Below are 20,257 nucleotides of genomic sequence, written 5' to 3'. Positions count from 1 at the left end.
TATTTTGTAACTGTGCACATCAGAGTTTCTTTTAGAAGCAGTTTTTGCTGAACACACAAACTGATAGTAATCTAGAGCAGGTGGGCATGCAGGATTCATGCAGTAGTTCCACTTATCTGCTATTCTGATAACAATGCTTAGCTAATTGCTTTTATTTTTTTAATCCATTAACTGACCCAGTTAAAGATTATTGTATCTAATAGCCCTGAGATGCTACGCTTAGAACACTCTTAATTATTTAACACTTAACTCTTCTATGGAGCATGGACATTTGATACAGTAGTTCCAAATACTGGAACAACACCTTGATCTGAGGAGCTTTCTGACAATACTTTAGTTGTTGCTCATGTATGATCTTAGTTAATGTTACAATTTTGTGTCAGTGTGAAGGCTACTACTTGTCTTGGAATATTTGTCTTGTTATGAAAAAAATGGCACTATCCCTATCATGGCAAAACTGTTTCAGTTTGTTTACCTAAATACATACATCTGAGCACAGTGGAAAATATTATATATTTTAAAAGTGAACTTTAGGCTTATCAGCCATGCCAGACTGTGACTACTTAAACTTCTGGTCTTTGTTTGTTTGCAGGACAGCTACTGTGCAGACAAAGCAAAAGTGAGTCTGTTCCCCTCCATTACTTTGGAATCAATCTCTTCAAGAACAAATAAATCATTTACTTTTCTCCTTATTCAGAACACGGTCAAACCACTGGAGTCATTGTCACATTCACAGAGACTCCAAGAAGCTCTGTACCTGGACTGACAATTATGAAAATAACCCCCAAAATACCAAATACACCAAATGGTGCTATGTCACATGCACATAATCTCATGATCTGGACTGAGGCAACTGACTTATTTTATATGGGCCATAATACGTGATCTCACCTAGCAGAAAACATTTCAATACATTTTTTAAGCAAAAAGAAGCAAAAATGCCTCCCTAGAGCTGCTGAAAACATTTTTAAATGGATGTACCAAGTCACAGTTAAAGCTCATGATTACACCTGTAGTGACTTAAATGCCAGTTTTAAAAACAAATGAATATGTAGAAGTATAAGCCAAGCTAAATTTAGGGATATGAGATCTATCACAAGTGTGCAATTTCATCATCAATTTACTTAATCACCTTTCACCTCCTTTGTAAAGGCTGAAATGCTAACATATTCAACTCTTTCAGCTGCATTGTCCCTAAGTTATATCACAGTATCACAGAATCTCCCAAGTTTGAAGTGTCCCACAAGGATCATCAAATCCAACTCCCGGCTACAAACAGGACCACCCAAAATTCAAACCCTGTATCTGAGAGCATTGTCCAGATGCTTCCTGTACTCCAGCAGCTTGGGGCCGTGATCACTACCCTGGTGAGCCTGTTCCATGCCCAACCACCCTGTGAGTGAAGAACCTTTCCCTAACCCCCAACCTGACCCTCCCCTGACACAGATCCATGCCATTCCCTCGAGACCTCTCACTGTCCCCAGAGAGCAGAGCTCAGCGCAGCCCCTCCCCTCACGAGGAGCTGTAGGCCTCCATGAGGCTCTCTCATAGTTTCATGTTCTTCTTATGTTGTGACACCCAAACTGCACACAGTGTTGAGGTGAGGCCGCACAGCGCAGAGCACAGCGGGACAACCCCTTCCTTGTTTTCTGCATTTCTAAAATATGAAATAAAACTGGATGAACCATGTAGAAATTGCACATCTCTTATTTATGCCATCATCAAAACACACTTAGTGTCTTTTTCTAGTTGGACCTACAGAGCAACCTCTGGGAGACTGCTGACATTGCAGAACACCACCTGGGTATGTAACTACTGCCTTGCAGAAGCCATGCTGTTGAAATTATGGAGCATTTGCATGAAATGGCAACAAACTGGGAAGAGATTGCTGTTTTCTTTTGTTAACATTGCTTGGGAAACCAGAAGGGCCAGAAGGGGACCAAACAGGGAAGGGAAAGCAAGGTCTAGGTGAAGACTGATCCCCTTTAAATACAGTTTTATTTGTTTCTTGACTAAAGTTCAAACACTCATGTCTCTGTGCAGGACCAGAAAGAAGTGCTGGTCAGTGACATCTGCTCTGGCTGCTCCAGCCAGCCAGGCCTTGGGAGCCACACAGAGATGTCGCTGTGATGACACATGGGTCTCATGGTGACATTTGAGCATCTTCCAGTGGAAGCCCCAGACAGTTTGTGGATTTCACTTGCTGATAGACCGGGCGAAGACTGGCTTGTTACAGGAATGCCTGTACCTGAAAACTTCAGTCAAAATGAGACAAGAAAAATTAAAATTGAGTCCCCTGAATTCTCTGAATTGAGTTGAGTCCTCTGATTCTCTGAATCAGAAACATCTTTTGTTTCTTGTTTCTGATTCAGAGAAGCTTGTTGAGTCCTCAGGCTCTCCTCCCAATCCTCCAGGACAGGATCAAGGAACAGCCTGGGATGCTGCTGCAGCATGGATACTGAAAGAAAAGGACTCGCTAACTTTTTCCAGTGAAGAGGAAGCCAAATGTTTACCTTGCATTTCTTCTGAGGCAAGCAAAGCCAGTGTTGTGGTTTAACCCAGCAGGTGTTTCACCACCATACAGTTGTTCATTCACCCCCTCTTCCCAGTGGGATGGGGGAGAGAATTGAAAAAAACCCAACAAAGTAGAATTCTTGGGTTGAGAGAAAACTGTTTACTAAGATACAGAGAAGGATAATAGTTATGACTATACATATATACATGTATATAACAAGTGATGCACAAGCAATTGCTCTCCACCTCTAAACCAATGCACAGCTAGCCCCCTGAGCAGTGGAAGAGCCAGATGAGCTCCCACTCCCTTCATAACTCCTTCCATGTGATGACATATGGTATGGAATATCCCTTTGGCCAGTTTAAGACAGCTGTCCTAATTCTGTTCTGTCACATCTCCTTGGGCCCTTTGCTGAGAATGCCCTTGGTTCTGCACAACACTGCTTAACAGCAACTATAAACATTGGTGTGTTATCAACATTATTTTTCTCCTAGAACCAAAAACATAGCATCATACCATATACTCTGAAGAAAAATCCATCCCAGCTGGAACTAAGACAGACAGCATCTCCTCAGCCCTCAGTTTTCCAAAGAAATTCTGTGACTGGTTGAAAGTGACCAATTTAAAATGATTTGGTGGGGTCATGGTGGAGCCTATGTTGTCATCAATGAATAAATGTTTAAGCTTGAAGTACTGGGAAGGAACAGATTTTTGAGAGTTTTTCAGACCGAAAACATGTCTCCCACAGTATTCTCCTGGAGAAGCTGGCAGCCCGTGGCTTGGACAGGTACACTCGTGCTGGGTAAAGAACTGGCTGGAGGGCTAGACCCAGAGAGTGGTGGTGAATGGAGTTAAATCCAGCTGGTGACCGGTCATGAGTAGTGTTCTCCAGAGGTCAGTACTGGGGCCTGACCTGTTTAATGTCTTCACTGATGACCTCAATGAGGGCATTGAGTGCACCCTCACTAAGTTTGCAGATGATGCCATGCTGTCAGGAAGTGTCAATCTGCCTGGGGTTAGCAAGGCCCTACAGAGGGATCTGGACAGGCTAGATTGCTGGGCTGAGACCAATGGGATGAAGTTCAACAAGACCAAGTGCCAGGTCCTGCACTTTGGCCACAGCAACCTCAGGCAATGCTACAGACTTGGGGCAGGGTGGCTGGAAGACTGTGTGGAAGAAACGGACCTAGGAGTGTTCACTGATGATTGGCTAAATATGAGCCAGCAGTGTGCTCAGGAACAGGGAGGTGATTGTCCCTCTGTACTCAGTACTGGTGAGGCTGCACCTTGAGTACTGTGTTCACTTTTGGGTCCCTCACTACAAGAAAGACATCAAGGCCTTGGAGCATGTCCAGAGAAGGGCAACAAAGCTGGTGAGGGGTCTGGAGCACAAGTCTTATGAGGAGTGGCTGAGGAAACTGGGATTGTTTAGTCTGGAGAAGAGTAGGCTGTGGTGAGGTGGAGGCCGACTTCTTCTCCTGTGTAACTAGCGATAGGACTAGAGGGAATGGCTTCAAGTTGTGTCTGGGGAGGTTGAGGTTGGACATTAGGAAAAAATTCTTCTCCAAAAGAGTTGTGGGGTGCTGGAGTATGCTGCCCAGGGAGGTGATTGAGTCATCATCCCTGGAGGTGTTCAAGAAACATTTAGATGTTGTACTAAGGAACATGGTTTAGTGGATAAATACTGGTGGTAGGTGGATGGTTGGACTGGATGATCTTGGTGGTTGATGGTCTTGGAGGACGACCTTGGTGATTCTATGATTCTGTGATTCTATGAAAAGCTTCATTCATTAGCTTAATCTGTATGGATTCAGCAAAATATACCATGACTGCATACATCCCCCTCAATTCCTGAATTTCCAGCAGAGGAAGAAGTATTTGCTGCTCATAGGAAGGTACATAATTTGCTTCACACATAAACCAACTCTCACAATATTCTAGTGGGACAGGTGGAAGTTCTTATAAAATAAAGCCTTAGTGATAGAGGAGAAGAAGATGACTGTAAAAGTCTGATCTCCACTTCTTTCTCTGGATGTTTCCGGGTGCTTTAGAGGTAGCTTTACTGAGTAGAAGAAATATGGATAAATTAGATTTGGGTTATATCCCAGTTTGAACCTGTGCAATTGAAAGAAAAATAAATCAGAATATGATAAGTCTGTTTGTTTCAATATATTTGCAACATACCTTGTTTAAGTCGGCCTAAGCTGTAGGATTAAACTGACTGAAAGAACTTTTTAATGCCCATATTTGTCTTCAGCAATTGAGTCTTACTTCCTGTATCTTGCTGTCTTTCAGTTCCAAACTGACAGCATCTAACTCTTCTCTCTTCTCCTTTGCATTTTTCACTTACTCTTCTACTATCACCTATGCTTCCAGAGAGATGATCCACAACTGCTTGAACACTGCCAGTGAAGAGTTGCCCTGAGGAGATGAGAGGTGGCTGCCCCTGCCCTGCAGGGAGACCTGAACAAGAGCGCCCCGAGGAGCAGACCAGGTGCCCAGCCCATGCACGGAGTGGCTGCTGGGCAAGACAGGAGCCTGCTGGCAATGCCAAAGGAAGAAGGCGCACAGATATTAGCACCCATGGGGCCCCCGCCATTCAAGCGCATGAAGAAAGCCCCCACCCAAACCAGGGCCGCTCCAACTCTTTCAGACCCTGCTGAAGCAGCACAGAGGGAAAGGTGCCAGCCTCTGGCCCCCTCCAGCTACCACCAAGCAGCAGCCAGACCTCAGCTGCCACTTCTGCTCCTCCACCTCACGTGGGACCCAGGTTTACAACAGGCCCACCATACCAGAAGTTTCCCCAGCACCCACAGATACCAGAGCAGCAGGCTCCTTGGGCTCAACCCTTGCAGTGGTCATGCTGCTGCCACCTGATGGATGGCCCCATACTGCCCCAATTACACCTGCAGCTCTCACCAGGCACATGCAGAGGATGGGCCAGAACCCTAGCATGGGACCCACTGCAGACAGCAGGGACAGCAGCACCAGTTACAAGTTTGTAAGTTGAGAGGTCACAGATACATAGTTCTGGAAAGATGTCTGAGTAATAAAACTTCTCTGTTGTCAGGTCCTTTTAGTCATCCACTCATTCATTTAACTGTGAAATCTCAGACTGAATCTGTATTTTGTCTCTTAGAAGGAAGTAGAAGCAATGGTTCTAACATTTTGGTCGCGGTTCTATTGGTTAGAACTATTGTGTGTACAATAGTTCTAATTATTTAATGTATTTTTTCTCTAAGAATCAAGCTCTAGATTCTTAACATGGACGTAGTGTCTTTTTCTAGTTGGATCTACAGAGCAGCTTTCTGTTTGGAGACAAATATCTGCTTTTTCGCATGTACTTTATAGCTCTCCTGGGATTCCCATGTCCATGAGTATTTTTTTCTGTAATCTTAATGAGGCCATCAGACTATTTACTTTCTACTCAGGTACATACATGCAAGCCCCAGACCATCTCCTTTACTCATTATGAGGCTATCCTAGGCACTGCAGTGCAACTGATGATGCAGCTGAAAACAGAAAGCATGCTGTAAGACAATTTGAAACACTGCCATACAGAGTTTATGTAGGAGATGTACTTTTCTTGCTGTAGACATAGCATTTAACAGTGACCAAATTTCAAGCTAGTGCCTGTACAAAGTGCCTCCCCACTCCTGGGACCCATCTTGTGAGGGAGCAAGCTGCCTTGCACAGCACCTGTGGGTGCTCTGGTGCAGCTGCTACAAGTAGGAGCGCTGGTATCCTGTTGAGTGGGTTGAGATGGAGGAGCAGGGTGGGCAGCATTCACTACTGCCACTACCTTCCTGCAGGCCTCAAGGTGTGGGTGAGTGGGAATGTTCCCTTGGTAGGGGTGTTTGCAAGAGCTTTTTGGGGTTTTCTGTTGTCCCTTTCTCCAGCTGAATGAGATTGTCTTCTTTTCAGTGGGCTGGGGTTTCTGCTCTTCTTCTGCTAGGAGGAAGATACTGCCAGGCTTCACTTGCCACTCCTGCTTGCTGTATGCAGTAGGTGTAGCAGTCTTCATACTGGCCTGCTTCAGAGAGGATGGTTTCATGTAGCAGCTGTGCCGTCTATGTCAGAGAAGCACCTTGCTATGCTTCTGGTACTAAGGAGTACAGTGCAGGAGACAAGCTGCAGGACTTTGATTACTACTGACTGATCAGTCTGAAGTCTCACTGTCTATCTCAGGCTTGTCTATTAGGAAATTCTCTCCAAGTTAATTCCTGGTGGAATTAGTGGTCATAGTTGCACCAAATCTCAACAACAACAAAAAAATTTATTGGAGTCTTTAAATTCTGGATAAGGTCAGAAAGAAAGTTTATGAAGAGAGCAATGATGGACTGAAAAAATTGTTTCTCCAGGCCTCATTTTCCTTCCTTCCCATTCTAATGAGGGGAAAAAAAGGAAAAGTTGCAACACACTGCATTGGGATTATGCCCCAGCAAATTTTGTTTTAGTGAGCTCTAGTTGGGTATAGAAATCTCAATGCCTGAATCCTATGGCAAGTTCAAGGCTGTAGTATTTATTAATTATGCACATATGAGATCATGCATAGGCTAAGAAAGTCAAGCTGTTTAACAAGCTGAAGGTCTGGCAGCATCTCTGTTTTTAGTATGGCAATTACTTGCCTATGCAGTGTCCCTCAACTTCTTTTTTTCTGTCAGAAGTCTTACAAAAATTAGGTATCTGTATGCAAAATTTATTGAAAACTAAAACATTCTTTCCTCCTCTTTTGAAACATAACACCTATGATCTTAGTAAGTTTTATATTTTTCTTTCTCCAACTTTTCTAGTTGCCTAGGTAAATATATAGCATTGTACTTAGAACACTTTGACGTATGTTTCAGGTGCTGTGGCAGTTATCTCTACAAATGCTTTAATGGAACAGTTGTATCTAAAATATCAACAAAGACCATGGACTGAAACTCTGAAACTTGTCCATTTTTGCATGGTAAGAATCTCAGATTAGGTGAGAGAATGATATCTCATATTAAAACAAATTGTCAAGGCAACTCAATAACTGCTTGTCTTAGAAAAACAACAAAAAATTTAAGCATGTATTTAAGCCTGGCTTCTGACTTAACAGTGATTAAAAAGCACTAATTTGATACTCTAGTAGTTGTTTCTTGCATTATTTTAACTCTCCTGGGATTAGTACTGATAGTCTGATACTTTGATAATGAATTTCCATACATTATCACTAGCATATTCATAGTGTGTAAAGACAACTTCTTATTTATAGAACTGGGAGAAAATACTGTTTTTTGAGAAACTATCCTGATGTGCTTAAGCTGCTATTTGGAATCCTTTCTGCTGTGATATACCTTAAATCAGTCCATACTTCTTGCCTTTCCAGTGGCTAATTATACATAAGAATCATCTCTATAAAAGGCAGCTTACTGCAAGGGCTATGAGCTTAATATAAAAACTTGTTTCCATGCTTCTTCTTTTTTGATGCTTAAAATCCTTTATTAATGCTTAAGTGTTCCCCTGAAAATGATGCCCTGACTTTGACAATGTTGAAAGCGTTTCATCATTGATTTCTTTGTTACTTGAAGTGTGAAGTATAAGGAGATTTCAGAGAATATGGAGAGTTTACTTGCCACTGAAGCTACAATCTTCATCTAGAACTTATACCCTGACTCTAACCAAGTACCCCCATAGTGCCTACTGATCTCTCACTTTCACTCATTTCTTCTAAAACATAAACCTATGCATTTTCTTGGTTGATCTCTAGTAGCATGGTGAAAACAGCTTATATTAGAAGGCATAGCCTTTATTCAGACTAAAAGCAAAGGGAATGCAAAGTGGTTTCCTGTACCAAAGGCCTTCAATATGTAATTACTGCACAGTAGAGTCTTCACGAATCCACTCAGGACTGTCCCTTTAGAGAGAGCTACAATCATAGCTCACCTCTGTGCTTGCTAAAAAGAAGTAAGTACTGTTTTGTTAGACTGTGCATCAGAGTTCTGTAACTTGCAGGCAGTGATATTCTTCTGTGGCTGTTAATTTCAGGGGTCTTTCTGTGTCTCTTGTTTTCACAAATGTGCTAGGATAAGCCACGTCGATCTCCTGTCAGTAATGCTCCAGATGGTCCGCTGCTCTCGTGCATGGAGAAGTTGCAGAGAACACTAAATGGTAACAAACTGTCAGATATCTCAAAGTCTATTTTTTAGCATTCTTTCCCAACTCGGACAGTTCTATGATTCTCTCTGCTAGTGATGTTCTGCATGATGGAGCCAAATGTGCAAACACAGAGGTGGATGTGTTACAAGACTTGTGACTCATCTTTGGGTTAAGCCTTCAGGCTACAGCTACTCTTGAAGTCTGAGAAGAAGCTCTACTCGGCACAGCACTCATTAATCATAGTTGTCATTAATAACAAGAAGTCATGCAAGAGATATTATTTTTTTTATTACCTAAATCACACCCTTTAGAGCAGGATAATAATGTTTCTCCTTTTCACTCATTGCAACCTGATTAAATAACATTTCCCTTCTTGCAGATAAGTCTTTGTTTTCTGTGATTAACAGATTGGAATCTTTATCCAAACAAAAAGGGTAAGTTTGTTTATAAATAAATGGAAATGAGCAAGCATGGCCCCACATCCAGTGAGGAATACCATCTGGATGGCTTATCAACTACATTTTTAGCATGGTGTTTTTCTGGGATGCATCACTTGGAGTGGACTTAACTGCCACTTTCAGTTAGCCTGTTATGGAGGTTGCTGAGTGAAGAAAGGGCATTTGTATCTAGATCTCAAAGCTGCAAACTGAGGTAAACAATTTCCAGCAAGCTGACATGACAATGTAAAGTACAGAGGAAGGTTATACTGCCTGGTTGGATTGTTTTTAGAAACTGAGCCATGGACAAGTTATTTTTAAAGCATTCTTGGTGTCTCTTCCCACAACCAAGTAAATCATACTCATTTGCTTTTTTCAAGTGACATTCAGATACACAAAATTTTTTTTCCTCTCTCTCCTTAGGCTTAACTCTCATGTTAGCCCCAGTGAGACTGCCTGCTACATAACCTCAAACATGTTTTATATAGAAGTGCAGCTGGAGAAGGATGGAAGGGTGATGGATGCAAAGCTGGCTCACCTTGGAGAGGCTCCTGTGGTAAAATTAATATTCTGGCTGTCACCTCCCTGGTGTCTCCCACCTGGCTTTCAGCTACCATGTCAGAAAGTCTTCAGCTTCCGTTTGGTTTTGTCACACCTGGCAGCCTCTGCATGACACTAGATGCCCCATTAGGCATCTGAATCTCACCTAAACTTACAACTCAGCACAGATGTTAATTACTGTAGCTCTAAATATCAAAGGTGAAACTCGGCTGACATGCCCACTTTCCAAGGAGTTTCTAGTACCCTGCATAAATACAGGGTTATAAAATAGTCTCCTACCAAGATCTAGTGCAATATATGTTCCCAATGCAGATGTCTTTGAATGTCTTGGAGCTGTTACCAGAGATTGTTTTTCCTTCTTCCTACTTTTTAAGTATATGCATTCCTGCTAATAAGGACCTTTTTTTCCTACAAAATTTTTGAAGTATTGGCAAAATTCCACTCTGCAGTTCATGTGGCAGCTTCTGCAGTTGTTTTGTGTTACAAGTGAGCATTTGGATCAAAGTTAAAACAACTAGCTGATGCGGACTAATTGTCTGTGGGTGGAAGCATAAACTATGATCAATAGCCGTGTGCTAGTTAAACAGAATAACTTGAAATTTCTGGAAAAAAAACAGACTAAACTAACTCCATGCTAATATAACAGCTCAAATACTTACTGATGAAAATCATTTGATGCTGGACAATGCTAGGGAAACGCATAGCCAGAGAATTTTAGCATAGCATCTGCCTATTAAAAGAAAAAAAAAAAACTGGCAAAGGTGCATTTCTTTTTCTTTTTCTTTTTTTTTTTTTTTTTTTTGGAACTAATATACCAACAAGCTATTCCAGCTAATTATATCCTCTTCCACAGAGTTCTCATAGTTAAAATATTAATAATGTTTTACTATCATGATGTTAATTCAATATTTTTAATAACTAATAATTTAAAAGTCATAAGGAATAATCTTATCATTATCAGTGTGTTTGTCAGAGATGTTTCATGAATGATAAGAAACATGAAACTGTTCTCTTCCTGTTCTTCTAGATTTGTGATGACTTGGTGCAGCATCTAAGGTAAAGAACTATGTGCAGAGTCTCCTGTTGAATGGAAAGGAATTCCTGAGTCTTGTTTCCCTGAATGCGGTGGAAAAGTCAAGGCTAGAATGGTTTTAGTGTAGTAACACAAACATTTTTGTAACAAAACAATGCAAGAATCAGGAAACAATAATAGGAGTTCAGGAAACAACAGACTGATGCCGTTTTTTGGGTTTTATGTGTGAGGCTGGTTTCAGTGCTCCCTATTTGAATGTTGGTGGTATTGATACTGTTATTGCCAGGTTCCAATTTGTAACTTCAAGGATAAAATATAATTTTAGAAAGATACTCCAGACTTTTTTTTCTCAAGTCATTTTATTGAAGACAGCTAAATTGCATCTGCTTCTGTGCGTGGTAGAGGGCAACACTGTACAATGGTACATTGACTCTAGCTGCCAGTTGAATGCAGCTGTTGAATACTGGTATTCTTGTTGGCTTCAGGGGAAAAAAAAAAGTTACAGTTCCAAATCAGGCCTACACCTTACAAGTCCCATTAGAAGTTGCCCAGACAATCTTATCAAGATTCCATAATTACTACTAATAAGCATATTTAAGAAACCAAATTCCTCTTTAAATATTTGGCAGGACCTTTGAAAAGGAAGAAAGAAAGAATAAGAATTGATTTTTGCATATTGCATCTCTCTTTTATATGAGCCAGTAATGCATCACCATTTTTTCCAGTCCTCTTTCCTCATAAATGAAATTACATTTGTTTTCATAGGTGTAAACAGCTGTCTTGAAGCTTTAATTTGCATTTTTGTAGGTTTTTGACTCTTAGAGGTATTAACTGCCAGCAGTTCTGCTCTGAGTGATGGTAGATGTTACCATTAGCACTATGAGTACTTACTTCACAGCATTCTTGTTTTTGTAAGGATACGGCATGTAGTACAAGTATCACTTCTAGAGCGCCTAGTGTAATATTTCAGTTGGTCCTAAGGCACAGGCTGGCACCACGTGTGTGCCTGTACCTGCATGCCTACTTCCCTCTCTTTCCCCCGCTTCCCAAACAGTCCAGTTGGAAAGACATAAATGAAGTAGATCAGGTTGCTTAGGTTTCTGTGTAGGAAGGAATTGTCCCAGTATGGAAGTCCAAGCAGGTTTTATTTGGTCTGTCATGGTCTTGCACTGCAGCCCTACATGCACACAGAGTGTGGAGGTAAACATTGAGCATAGCCATCTGTGTGACTGCAGCACGGGAGAGTTTAGCAGGTTGTGTGAAATCCATTTACTCAGATGAGTGAATACCTGGTGGGTAAGCCCCGTGCTGTCACAGCAGTGATTCTTTTTTCTGATTTTTTTTTTTTTTTTTTTTTTTGTGGATTGACGTATCTCTTGGTTGTAAGATCCGCCTCTTCTCTGGGTGCTGTGAAGTGCAATGTTAATACAACCCTTGATATTTTGATGAAAAGAACATTGTATGAGTGCATGGTGTTAGGGAAGTGTTACTAGATGACTAGCTTTATTGGAACGTCAGGGAGAGTGCTTGCAGCTGATGAGCTACATCTTGAGCTGTCAGATTTGTGTATCATCCACATTTATTGCTTTCAGTAATGCATATTTAAACAGTGTCAGCTATAATTACATTGCTTTTTGCAGCAGCGCCAAAGATTCACATTTCCTGGTATCTTCTAAGAAAACTCAAAAGCAGTACTGTTTCATGCCAGATCTGATAAGAAGGGAGCCTATGTCATTGTTTCAAATGATGCCTTTTCTAACAAGTTAGGTATAAAAAAACTTACTATCCATCTCATTAAGTGGCATGGTAGTAACTGTTTTTTATTGTTAGGATGAAGAATTATGATGCGTTTGGAAAGATTCTAGAAGACCTGTCAAATATGTATCAAATTCCAGGAAACAGGTTGCAACTAATTTTTACTTGAAAGACTTAAAATCCATAGTCTAGCATTTGTATACTTACAAAAACAATAACGTGTCTTCTCTCTCTCCCAGTGAAATGAAAGCTAAGGGTTACCTTGCGTTGCAGTCCCTTGAAAAAGATCTTTATTCAATGTCTCTTCTAGACAGGTAACTTGAAGACTACTTCTTCCTTCCTTTCCCTTTACTTCTACCTCTGCCCCTGCATTTCACTAAAAAACAAGGCAACTGATCTAATTATAGAGCAGGATGTGGAAAGCTAATGCATTTTTTCCCCACTGGAAAGCTGGAAGACTTTCTGTGGTTTGCCAGCCTCAGGCACACCAAACAAGATGATCTGCTGAACTCCTGAGCTTTATCACAGAGGCTTGCAGTAAAACTGGTTGGCTACCCAGCCTGGGGGTGTGTGTGCATGTGTGAGCAACTGCTGGGAGCAGACAGCACGTTGTAGAGTCATTTTTTTAAGTCATTTAGTCATTTTTTTTAATCTCCTCTATTTTGGCAGCAGTAGAATATACCTTTGGTAGTTCTGCTTTTTTGGGTACCTCGTTATTCTCTTCAAGTTTTAGAGAGGAGAATGGGTGCAATATCTTTCCCTCCATCCTTCCTTTTCTCATTGTTCCTTTTGAGGAACAGATTTCCCTAAACCTTCTGGTAATTCAACAGAGATTTTTCATTCTTTTCAGAAAAGCAGAGTTGAGGGCAATGCTTTCCTTCTTGATACTACATCCTTGCTAATCATAGACTTCTCAGTAAATATTATTTCAGTTAAATAGATTATTTGTCCCTTTTATGAAATCAGTTAATGCACTGCAGAGCTTTAATACATGCCTATATAATTGTATGTTTATGTGTATTCAGCTGCACAATCATATTTGAGGTTTGAGGTAGGCTCCATTTGATTTAGTTTATCCTGGTTATCTTGCTACTCTTTGCTCAACCTATCACTCCCATATTTTTGTCCCCCTTCAATTCTGGTAAACAACACAACAAATTTCAACCTGAAAAACTGAGATACAGGGCTAAAGCTGAAAGCCCAAGTAATGCATGAGTGGAATTTTGGAAGCTGCCTTAACAAATGGAGACATGATCTACTTCCAAGAAAGCACTGTCTCTCTTTGATTAAGGGTGCAAACTATCCTTTATATTAACTTCACCAGCACTGCAACTTAGGAAACACTAATCAAGATGTTTTGAACTAGAACACAGGATGTAAACAGAGTTACTGAAGTACTTCATGGAAAAGTAGGACACCTGGTGCCAAGAACTGGAGGTGATTATTATTTTTTTCTTCATTAGCTCAAAAATACTGTAATAAAAAAACCCACTGCACTGATCTTGTTTATTTTTTTAATAGAAAGGATCCTCTGTTTTAAGTGTGTGTGCTTTATGGACTTACTGGGTCTGTATCTCTCTTGATGTGAGGTTTCCTTATGCAAGCGTTATGAATTCTCCTTATATTTCAGAATAGTTGCTAAAAGCTAGCAGTTCAGCTAACATCTTTTAAGGCACAACAAAAGGTTATTGTGCAAGATAAAATTAATGTTTCAAAAGATGTCTGATGACTTAATGCATGTATTGAGGTTTTAGCTGTTAAATACTAAGAAAATGCTGTGATTTCAACATATGCTGTAATTAGAGATACACGCTTATGAGGTATCCTTTCTGCCCATCCTGTACTTTTCTTTCTTTGCATCGAGATACCTAACAAATTTTCTCTATTGACCTGTACAGTGATGGGTTTTTTGGTTGTTTTTAATTTCTCAGGAACTCCTATGAACATCGAATTTTACATTTCTCCATATCAAATTTTGGAAGCAGAGCTCAATCCTGGTAAAGCTAGAAAACCAGAAATAATTATACAACATGGCAACTTTTTCATTGTTACCCTTTTCATTAAGTAGAAGTCATTAATGAAACTCAAAAATAAGTCAGAAATGTTACTATGTCCCCACTTTATGTTGGAATTTTCCTAGTGGAACACCTAGGATGTTGTTTGTTTTGCTGTCATTTCCTGTTAAGTGAAACAGAAAGATTTGTGATGCTGTTTGGCACAGTTACAATGTTCCTCAGCTAACTGCGTTCCCATTTCTTGCCTATTGATGCAAATTGAAGAGAGAGCAGTATCAAACAGAACAACTACCTAGCCAGCATGAAACAGCAGCTGGTAGTGGGTTGTTCTATTCCATGGCATGGCCCAGCTGCTGCTGAAACCACCACTGGGCAGCTCTGGCCTTTTAGTATATGTGGTCTGCACTTCTCCTTTCTGCCCAGCTCCTGTCAGTTGAATCTGAGCTTTCCAAGACCTTACTGATGCGTGTTTTGTATACATGGGATTAAGCTACACTGAAATGGGGGAAATAACAGTTTCCTTTCTCCCCCAGGTTCTCTGGTGTGTGGAACAAAAGCAGTTGTAACTGTTGAAGGCACAGACACACTCCACAAGCTTCCTCTTTCTCCGCTGCTGGTAGACTCTGAAGCTGGAGAAGATGGGTGAGGTTCTGAGTGCTTCTGAATATGGCAATGGATTTACAAATTGCTGGCATGGACCTCGGCATAACTTGCATTTAGGCTCTGCTACTAGACTGGATACACAGCTTGCTGAGGAAGCTCTGTGCTGTCAATGTCCTTATCCCCAGTAAGCTATAACTTGCATAACCTGCTTTTACTGTTTTCCCACATGAACTTTAAAGTTATTATGTCCATATTTAACTGTCAACTGCACATTTATGGGTTTATTCATAGATTTGAAGCCAGAAGAAGCTACTGGGATATTATTTAGCATCCTACTATTCAACAAGCAATACAATTCTAGAGTAAATGAAGCATGCATTAAGATGTATTATACCTAAACCATACAAAGTAGTTTGTCATCCTGCCATGGACACTGACACCGCATCTCTTGCTAGTTCAGTATGAGCCAGGAGGGAAAGTGTGAAGTCATTCTCCAAAATAAGTCACTACAGACTGACTGAGAGCAAATCTTCTTGTGCCCTGTTCCTCAGTTTCCCCCATGGCTCACTTTTCCTTTCTGCTAGTGTTCACATTAAACTTGTTTTAATACACAGGGGTTGTAGTTGCACTTACAATGCATAACTTTTCTTGCAGAAGCAAATATGGGTCATAGTAAACCAGTAGAGACATGATTATGGCCTTGCCCTAAGAAGCCTTGTTTTATATATATAAATATTTTTTTCTCTCCAGCAACGCTACTTTTTTGCCACTGACTAATGAACTCAGCATGGATTTGTCAGCTTATTTTCTGTTGAAGTTTCATCAACCTATTCCTCTGTCCTTATCCAATATTGAAGAGATACAGATGCTCACAGGCATGTTACGATTGTTTTTAAGACTTAAGTAATTTGTGACCACTGGTTGCTTACTTGCTTTTTATTTCCATATGGTAATGCGGTACAAGTAAAAACTGGATTCTGGGGTAGAAAAATCTTCTGTACTATCAATCTGCATGTCACTTGTTACAAGCCAAGGCAAAGTTGTTATACACTATCTAAAATATCTTGAAGGTGTTGATTACCATCAGCAAAAGAGGAAAGAAGGAAGGCCAATGTTTTTGTCTGTGCGTTTTCTTTAGTTTGTAAAAACTAGCTTTCATGTATAGTCATAACCTAAAAGCTAATAAAAAACATTATCTGGTTTCAGGAATTCAGATTACTGCCTTGAAACTAGCTCCTCTGTATGAGCTGATTATTCAGTCTACCCTTAAAGAAAAATGTAGTGAAGATTTGTCTACACACAAATCCTGTTTCTTTGTGGTGAGTATACTGTGTGTTTGACAGACATTGCCCTTGTGCAGTGAATATATTTCTCCATTAGCAAACAACACAGACTTCCCAGAACCCCAACAGTATTTAAATAGTCTTTAGGAAATAGTTCAAATTACTTCAGAAATAATAGATTCTTTGAAGTAAGTGAACTTCTCATCTGCATTAATGAGACACTGTATTCATGGCTGCTGAAGTAATACTAATTTGTCTTTGTGCAATCCAACTATTTACTCTTCTAAATATTCTTCAGAACTTTATCATTAATGCTTTAAAAAGAAGGAAACTTACTGTTTGGTGTGAGGAGCATGTCTAAGATTGGTACTTAGAGTTTTGTTGCATGTTTATCACTGCTGTAACAAAAACAGGCTTCTTGATTGAATAACACTGAAAATACTGATTCCTTTTAGAGGGACTACCAGGAAGAAAAGTGTAAAGCATTACAACTGTGATGTCAGTTACTATTTAGAGCCATGGCTATTTAACTGCAGATGACTTCCTTTTTAAGAAGCACCTTATTAGAAAAATATTTCATTTTGGCTGTTGTAGAATAGAAAACGGTGGCTAAGATGCTTTGTCTCAAAATTTGTGTACATGGTAACTACAAGACAAGCTTCAAAGACCTCCTTGCTCAGAAATGCTATTTCTTGCAATTCATGGCAACAAGAGAATACTTCTTTCCCTTCTATTATCAGCATCACCAAGCTCACTGCCTACATTCTTGGACTTCAGGGTAGTGCTACAGAAGACAGTAATAGTCAACTTACACCACACTAAAATAAGGTATTGAAATTCTCCTCTATAAAACCCATAAGACAGGAAGTTTTCATTTCCATTAGAGACATATGAAAGGTTCTAACTATTCAGCAATTTTCTAAAATACTAGTACTTGGTGATTGTTTTGCTTCTGAGTTTGAAGACTTTATTTAGTAATTCATTACTAGAAATAGAGTTCTAACCCTGAGAAAAACGTAGTGGAAATCGTTCTATTCTACAGCCAAACACAGAAAAGCTCTTCTATTTTCTTATCCAGCTCTTCTTAATGTAGACCCTTCTAATTTACAGCCCAGCCCTGTTCTTAAGGTGACAGCTCCCCATGTGTTATCCTGAAGTAGGCAACATAATATTTCACTTCTAATTTTGTCCTAAAATCACTGCCAGCACTACTTTGCTCCTGGGAGCAAAGACACTGGTTGTTAAACATTTCTATAGTTTACAGGGCTTTTAAGAAGAATTGGACTTGAACTTCTGACTACCTGACTTGTAGCGTTGGATATATTACTCTAACATGCTTTTGTGAAAGGATCTCATTTAGCTTACATCTATAGGTGATACTTCTACTGAAATGCAGAGCTACAGGATGAGCTTGCTAGAAGTGTGCCTTCCAGAAGTACCTTTGCTGTCAGATCAGGCAATTACCTGATAATGTTGGGCCTTAATTTCTTTGTTCTTTAATTTCTTGTTTTCAGTGTTTCAAATGTCACCTCATTTGTTGTTCAGTCTCTTCCAGATTGCCCAAAGCACTGTTATTTCATAAACAAGGGCTCAGAAAAATCAAATTTAGTGGGAGCCTTGGTGAGTAAAATCCCATTTACCCATCCGAAGTGCGTGCCCGCTGTAATAGAGATTCTTCGACATCAAATGGCATATAACAGTCTTATTAGCAGCTGTGTCTCTGACAAGCATATAAACGAAGGTAAGTTGTGTGATTGGAAGTCATGACAGAATATGAGAGAAACTAGCTTCTAAACTGGTTGTCAACATATTTACTACTCCCTTGCCAAAGCTGTCGTTACTTGCAGAGTATTTTAAATGATCAAAAATCCTTAATTCTAGTAATGTACTCTGAACATTAAAAATAAAAATAAAAAATTTTAAAATCTCCTAGAAGGATAAAATATATTTGATATAATTTGATTCTATTGCACCAGTATTTGTAAAATTCTGACATGTAATACTGCCAAGACTCCAGGCTTAATGGGGAAATACCACTAAATAGTAATTTTATTTTTAGATGACTCAGAACTGCTTTACTTTGAAGTGGCACCACACAAGAACACCAGCTTTTCTGTCTTCTTCGTTCATCCTATGAGGGAGAATTTAGCTTGTGGTATGTGTGGAATGATTTGTATTATCCTTTTTATTTGGCTGACAAGGAGCTTGGTTTTATCAAAACTCTTGCACCTTGCTTTTCAGTTACAAATTCTACAGGCTGCCCTGGATGCATGGTGTGCAACCCCATGAAAAATACAAAGTAGCATTTATTTATAGTTCTCTTAAGTATTCCGTATTCAGGATAAAACAAAAAGTAAATTCAAATGTTTAAGTCCTTATTTTGTCTTATTCTGTCCTAACCTGCAGTTAATTAATACATTTTATTACTGACCATTGGTATATCAGGAAAAACAAGTCTTAAGCAAGAGCATTGCTGCAAGCCCCCTACCCACTGGTTTCAGTACTAACTCTTGATGTAACCAAATCAAAATAAGATCATTTTTAATTAAAAAAAAAAATTGAAATACTTATGCTCTGTTCTTGCTTAGTGATTATTGATGTTGTAACCTCCAGAAAAGTGCAATGTAGCCTTCATTTACATCCTCAAGATCCAACTCTAAATTCTAGTGATGACTTCATATCAAAATCTGTGAAGTGGTAAGTAGTTTTATTTCCTAACAGAGTGAATGTTATCTGTCCATTTAAAGTTTCAAGATTAAGAACGAGTTACTTTAGTATTTAAAGTATTTCTTTCACAAATTTAAAAAATCAATAGTGATGAAAAGTATTTATTTCTAGTAGAAAATATGTGCATGGTGTAATGGATAGAATAGCATGGAAAGGACTTTTTCTACATCTACCTAATATCAAACAGTGCTTCTTTTTCTCTGGCTTGCTTCCTGAAGCTAAAATTCCAAGAAAGGCCAGTTGATGTGGTGTATGAATGTATGCAACACAAAGGACTAAGAGCACTAATTCATTTTGCATAGGTTAGCACACAAATATTAAACACTTAATGACAGCAAGATCAATGCAGCCTGGATTTTGAATCTGTATACTTAGCCTGTCTTGTCATAAGGTATTAGATACTATTCTTGGAACTACATATCTCTACTGATAGAATGGGGAAGAAACACAAAGACCCGCTAGTAGAGATACTGGTTCAGAGAAGAAAAGTTCTGTACCCATCTCATACAAAACATGACAATTAAAAAAACTCAGTGAAAGTGAATATATTTCAATATCATTACTTCAGGTTTTCATTTAAAACACCTTTTTTTTTTTTACCTCAACCTCCCACTTTTTTTTTTTTAATCAAAACCTCTTTGCACCGGTAAACATGGAAGATTAATCTCTTGAAGTCATTGTTTCAGCTTTAGTATAGCATATCTGGGTATACTGTAGTTACGTTGTAATGCCTATTAGGTTATACAATGCAAAAAGCAGCTTTTTTCACAAAGCCGCAGTTTAAAAAAAGAAGTACCAATTTGAAGAATGGATGAAGTCTGTAGTAGTGATTAATGTTTTATTTCCTCCTTTAGCTGCATGTCAGTCCCAGTTGTCATGAGATCTATTTTCAGGAATGCTGCCAAGGTGGAAGCTGATAGCGAAACACAAGGAATGGAAGTAGACACAAAACAAAAACCTGAACTGCCATGTGACCAAATTATCGATTCTAATAGTCTTGCAGAAAGTCTTTCTGTAGCTGGACAGAAAGATCTGGTTAAGACAGATAAGGAAAGTGTTCCAGACAGCCCAGAACAAAGACTCTCTACAGCCAAACTGGAAACTTTGGGTGATGAGCTGGAAAAAAGTAACACTATAGCCAACACAGAAACTTTCTCCAGAGTGGAAGAAAGTAATTCCACAGCTAGTACAGAAGCTGTAAT

At 39.5% G+C, this 20,257-nt stretch overlaps 1 protein-coding gene across 3 annotated transcripts; it reads left to right on the top strand.

Annotated features, from left to right (window-relative positions):
• On the top strand, positions 5,484 to 20,075 carry LOC110393793 (mediator of RNA polymerase II transcription subunit 1-like). Of its 3 annotated transcripts, none has more exons than XR_002435201.1 (16): positions 5,484 to 6,335; positions 7,363 to 7,466; positions 8,569 to 8,653; positions 9,021 to 9,075; positions 9,502 to 9,634; positions 10,667 to 10,695; positions 12,503 to 12,574; positions 12,667 to 12,741; positions 13,794 to 13,864; positions 14,359 to 14,424; positions 14,976 to 15,084; positions 15,796 to 16,364; positions 17,874 to 18,069; positions 18,388 to 18,483; positions 18,917 to 19,025; positions 19,910 to 20,075. XR_002435201.1 is itself a non-coding variant. In XM_021387092.1 (12 exons), exons 1-12 carry the CDS (start codon positions 6,278 to 6,280, stop codon positions 15,950 to 15,952), a joined length of 1,020 nt encoding a protein of 339 aa, XP_021242767.1. In that variant the 5' UTR covers positions 5,484 to 6,277; the 3' UTR covers positions 15,953 to 16,789. The 3 variants fall into 3 exon arrangements, 1 of the variants encoding a protein (XP_021242767.1); XR_002435200.1 differs by having other exon boundaries at positions 5,484 to 6,341; XM_021387092.1 differs by lacking the exons at positions 17,874 to 18,069; positions 18,388 to 18,483; positions 18,917 to 19,025; positions 19,910 to 20,075 and having other exon boundaries at positions 5,484 to 6,341; positions 15,796 to 16,789.

The sequence above is a fragment of the Numida meleagris genome, chromosome 2 (assembly GCF_002078875.1).
Source record: "Numida meleagris isolate 19003 breed g44 Domestic line chromosome 2, NumMel1.0, whole genome shotgun sequence".
Taxonomy (NCBI): domain Eukaryota; kingdom Metazoa; phylum Chordata; class Aves; order Galliformes; family Numididae; genus Numida; species Numida meleagris.
Note: the sequence above shows the minus strand (reverse complement) of the source record. Positions and strands in the feature narration are given on the sequence as shown.

What these genes read in the sequence shown, in the direction of transcription:
- LOC110393793 (XM_021387092.1), top strand. Translation starts at nt 6,278, where the DNA reads ATGGAGGAGCAGGGTGGGCAGCATTCACTACTGCCACTACCTTCCTGC. An exon ending in GTTGCAGAGAACACTAAATG is followed by an intron (nt 8,654 to 9,020) that starts GTAACAAACTGT and finishes CCCTTCTTGCAG; the next exon opens with ATAAGTCTTTGTTTTCTGTG. An exon ending in GACTTGGTGCAGCATCTAAG is followed by an intron (nt 10,696 to 12,502) that starts GTAAAGAACTAT and finishes TTTTATTGTTAG; the next exon opens with GATGAAGAATTATGATGCGT.